Source organism: Sinocyclocheilus anshuiensis, unplaced genomic scaffold, assembly GCF_001515605.1.
Source record: "Sinocyclocheilus anshuiensis isolate Anshui unplaced genomic scaffold, SAMN03320099.WGS_v1.1 scaffold773, whole genome shotgun sequence".
NCBI classification, from domain to species: domain Eukaryota; kingdom Metazoa; phylum Chordata; class Actinopteri; order Cypriniformes; family Cyprinidae; genus Sinocyclocheilus; species Sinocyclocheilus anshuiensis.
This window is the reverse complement of record NW_015539930.1, coordinates 834,362-839,466: the sequence shown is the minus strand read 5'-3', so window position 1 is coordinate 839,466 and position 5,105 is coordinate 834,362. Positions and strand designations below refer to the sequence as shown.

The 5,105-nt window shown below is 35.7% G+C and overlaps 1 protein-coding gene across 2 annotated transcripts in view; it reads right to left on the bottom strand.

Annotated features, from left to right (window-relative positions):
• Positions 1 to 932: 932 nt before the first annotated feature.
• The window catches only part of LOC107686813 (transmembrane protein 41B), a 7,756-nt gene continuing 3,583 nt past the window's right edge, over positions 933 to 5,105 (bottom strand). For both annotated transcript variants that reach the window (XM_016483936.1, XM_016483937.1), the window contains exons 5-8: positions 4,856 to 4,949; positions 4,631 to 4,735; positions 4,405 to 4,543; positions 933 to 2,177 (exon numbers count right to left, since the gene is read on the bottom strand). In XM_016483936.1, coding sequence (XP_016339422.1) covers positions 2,008 to 2,177; positions 4,405 to 4,543; positions 4,631 to 4,735; positions 4,856 to 4,949 — 508 coding nt within the window. In that variant the 3' untranslated portion in view covers positions 933 to 2,007. The remainder of the gene's footprint in view (positions 2,178 to 4,404; positions 4,544 to 4,630; positions 4,736 to 4,855; positions 4,950 to 5,105) is intronic.

The window sequence follows — 5,105 nt, the reverse complement described above, 5'->3', positions numbered from 1 at the left end:
CTAAATGTTAGGTTTGACATTCAGATAAAAACTGCAAATATAACTTAATGCAACATGAGAGAACAATTCAAATGAGGTAACAGGGTAATGAAATCTGGAATAAGAACCGTCCCTCATCACACCCTTCCAAGTAAGAGAAATTTCAGTGCAAATGGTTTATTTATCCCCTTGCACATATTGTTGATTTCTTTCCCAACATAAAACTAATGCAGTCAGGAAACTAGTATATTGAAGGTTTAATGACTATTATATTCAGAAAAAAAAACAGGAAAAAGTATTGTAGCTATTAGACGAAATGCAAGTCATTTTTTAAGACTGATTTGTTTTACTGAAAGGCAAATTTAACTGCAGAGAGTTTAACTGCATAAAGTCCCACTAAGTTGCGTCAATTAAATGAATAGTTCACCCACAAGTGAAAATTACTTATCCTCAGGCCATCCAAGATGTAGATGAGTTTGTTTCTTCATTAGAACAGATTTGGAGAAGTTTAGCATCACTCGCTTACTAATCGATCGTCTGCAATGCATGGGTGCCGTCAGAATGAAGAGTCCAAACAGCTGATAAAAACATTACATCACATCTGTGCATATTTCTCTCCCAATTCAGACAAGACAACTTTTTCAAGGAAAAAAGCAATATCATGGATAGAGTGACTAAAATATAATTTTAGCCGGAAGCAACGGATTGAAATTAAAAATGTCTTAATGGTGGATTTGTTTCTTATAAACATGCAGCTTTTCCCACCACAAGACATTAATTGATGGACTGGAGTCGTATGGATTACTTTCAGATTATTGTGATGTTTTTATCAGCTGTTTGGACTCTCATTCTGATGGCACCCATTCACTGCAAAGGATCCATTGGTGAGCAAGTGATGTAATGCTAAATTTCTCCAAATCTGCTCAGATAAAGAAACAAACTCATCTACATCTTTGATGGCCTGAGGGCGTGTGAAGTTTCAGCTAATTTACATTTTTTTGGGTGAACTCTTCCATTAAATAGACAGATTGAATTTCAAATGGTTTACAGTGAATTGGCTCGACTAGGTCCACGAAACCAACTGTAACAGTTACAAATCTCCTATATTTCCAGAATTTAATACTTCCCTCTGTCACGTGGCTAAAAATAAAAATATAAATGAAACACAATATTATACAACAATATTATACATAAAAAAAAAAAATCAATCATTTGGCATTTTGACCACTTCAAAAACCTGCATCCAAATGTAAAGAATGAAAAATGGTTTGAAATGCTAAAATAGGTGTTAATAGCTCAGTATGCGTGACATCAGGATATTCGCTCCATTTCTTTTACTTCAAGTAACTTGTTATATTAAGGCAGAACCTATCTATATGCAATCTACAGTCTTGATCTGTAATACTAATGTGGCATCATCCATATTGATCAGTTTTGGGGAAGAATTAAGTCTATAACAACAGCTAAGCACTATCATCTACAGTTAGCAGCAGTACACAGGGCACTGTTAAGAGATCGTCCATTCAGATCCCTACTGCAGTCTCAGCTGGCATGAGAAATGAGAAAGAAAAGCCGTAAACCCGCAAAGCTCACCCTCAAAAGGTTTCTGATGCATGTAATACCTCATTCTCAAACACATTTGAATATTAAGTCAGCAGTAAAAAAGGTTGAAGTTGGCACTTTCCATTTTAGCTCAGCAACTTCAGAGGGAGTGAAAATATGTCTCTTTCCAGTGTATCTCACATAAACCATTGCTGTTTTGTGGAACATATTGAGAAATTGAAAATCCACTGAAGACATCGATGTGGAAAATATTGCTTAACGCTAGAGGGAATTAGTGCTGACAGAATTTTTCATCCCATGAAAGTACTGTTGAAACAATGGAAGGCCAGTCCTGACAGCCACTGGCTGCCCGTTATATGATGAAACGAGAGTTTGTCATACATGCATAAAAGAGGAGAAGAAAGCAAGGAGAAGTTTAGAGGACCAGAATCATTCCTGAGTTGAATCAAGCAGGGGTGGTGATCTCTACTCAAGTTTCTGCTGGAGTTTCTTCTGAAAGCAGACAGGCAGGATGGAGACCACAGCTAAAACCCCCAACACGAGAAGAGAGTTCCAGGACACTGCCTCGCCAGCTGTGGTCAGTTTGTACAACGTCGTCCCTGCGTTTATCGCCACGAAGGATGGAGGGGCCACTCCTATAGAAGAGATCAGATAACAGCTATTAGATGATTTACTTATACAAGCATGCAATGTTGTAGTTATGTCATCAGTTAAGTCATGAAGTTACCAAAAAGGCGATTAAAGCTGCCTTAAAACTGTGCATGTATGTAAGTATTTGTTATATATGAGTCACATTTAAGAACATGTCTCTGAAATGCAGTGGGTTTCAAAACTGCCCTGGAGCAGCCCAGAACTGTCTCCCTCCTCTAACACACCCAATTCAACTTGTCAGCTCATTAGTAGAGACTTTAAGACCTGAGGTGGGTCAGAATAGGTAAAGAGATGTGTGTCAGATTGGCGTCATGTTCAGCAGCAGAAGCTCTTAAAGTAATAGCAGCCAAAAAACCAAATAACCCAGCTGCTGTGATGTCTGTTAATCAAACAACAAAAGAAAAAAAAAAGAGGAAATCAATCATTTTTATAGCTTTAAGGATTCATCTATATTTAATTTAAAATGTAGTGTTTGATCATTTTATTCAATTTCGGTATATTTCCTAATTGCTGAAGGGCACATGTAGCTAAATATGACATTTATTATAATGGGTTTATGTGAAGATTGTTTTAAGTTCACAAATTAGAAGTTATTTTAAGTAGTCTAATAAATGTTAAAATTGATAGCTCTCAATTATATTGCTATGTTGAATGGCTAGTCAATAGGGGGAAAAACAATTTCATAGAGACATCAGTAGTTTTAATATCAGTGATACATACTGGCCTTCAGTCATAAAAAAAATATGCCATTATACAAATATTAAAAATATACTGTCTTTATGTTGTTTGTACATTAATTTGAAGATTGAATTTGAAATTAGTGCAATGTAAAAGTATTTTTAAAAACTTTAATGTTAGGAGGGATTAATCGTGATTAATTTTGATTAATTTCAGATAAAATGTGCAATTAATTAGTTAATTTTTTTAATCAATTGACAGCAATGAGATATATATATATATATATATACACATACATACACACAGTATATATATTATAGAACAGGGTTTGCCAACTGGTGGACTCCGGTCCGAATCCGGACCGTGAAGCCTTTTGACATAATGAAATAAATAAATGCCAGACGCTATTTTCTAACAAAATCGACTTTATATCAAGCACATCAAGGTCAGCTCAGTAGAGCTGTTTGGGTCTTATGGCACCATGGGTTGTTACTACAGTTAACTCTTGCTATGGTCAGACATGCGGTTGTGCATGCAGTGAAGAGAACAGAAAGCAGCGCACAGACAGATGAAACTTTCAGAGAGTGAAAAACAATGGCATTATCAAAAATGAGGAAAGTGAATGAAGAAAAACTAAATTTAGTTGTATCAAATTGAAGGCCATAAAAAGGCTTAAAAGGTACAAGAAAGTCTTAATTATGATTTCAGGAGGTCTTACATTTGGGGACGGAAAGACAAGAATTGCGATACGGCTGAATGTAACAATTAAACTTCAAAAGGCTGTGATTTACTTGAATAAACATGAGCGCTGCATGTTTCAAAGTCAGCTGCTGCGCTGTTTTGTTTACAGCCGTTACCGGGAAAACTGCATTATTTCTGCAGTTCCAAAAGCGCCTCCTGCTGGCAGAGAATGAATGTGCATTTTCAGTAAGCCCGCCTGCTGTTTCTGTTCAGAACCATGTGAAACCATGTGAAAATCAAACAATGTTTTTACCCTGCAAACATGCAGAATTGTAAGCGTGAGCTTGTGGATCGACAAGAAGAAAATGTATCAGAAAAATGTAAACAATTAAGACAGCAACATATATTTATATGTTATTTAATTGATACAATAATTGATTGGTAATATATATTGATTGGTAATATATATTTTGACTCCATTTTCTTAAAAATAAATGGTTTAAAGGCTGAAATATGAAGTATAAAACGTTTTGTTTTTGTGAAAACCTGTATCTGAACTGTAAATCATAATTTTTACAGTCATTTTCATTTAATTTGTGCAGGTCTTAAGAAGTTTTAAATTTTAGCTTAAATATACTGCAGATTCCCTGGTCTGGCAAAAACGATCAGTTCATGTTTTTAGGTAAATAATTGTCTGGACCTCGGCTGGTGAGGAGTGTTCATTACTGGACCTCAAGCAATTTTAGTTTATTTTATAGTATTACTGTACATATGATTGCAGCATTACCAACAAATTTGTATTACTGTGAATATTGCTTTGTAAAAGTGATCTTGTTTGATGATTAATCTTACCAAGAAAGGTGCCCAGGAAGAAGACACCCAGAGGCACATTAATGACCGGCGAGGTGATGTTGATGAACCAGTTTGGAAGAAAAGGAGTTATTCTCAAAAAAATGATGTAATTAATGAGGTGCTCTCTGTGCTTGTCCACCTGCAACGACATTAAACAACATCGGCTCAACGTTATGGCCAGTCAATTTACATACAAAAATGAAAGCTATTTGTATGAAAATGTCACCTGTTGTGACCATTTCTGAGCTCTCTCTGTGAGGTACTTATACACCATCGGCCTCCCGACTAAATAAGACAACATATAGCAAAAAGACGCTCCAAGGCCTGAACACTGTAAACAATAAAACACAACAACATATTTACAGAACAAAAAGTAATTTTTCGTACTAGAAGACAATGTTTGGCAGACAGACTGTTTTGAAATGAATTCGACTACAAACAAGGAACTTACCAGACAGACCAGGAAGAGAGCTAATGGAAAAGGGTAGAGATAACCAGACAGTATACTGAGAAATATTGAGCCTGGAATGGCAAACGTCTGAAGGCTGAGTAAGGCTTAGTTAAAGCTTTAACTCAATAGTGAATAAACACAGAGAAAGCTGGCCCTAATTTGTTATGTAGCTTATACAAACATGAATAACAGATACTCCAAGCAATTTGTACGGTGGCAGAGAAGTGCAAAACAAATCACAATTCTGAAA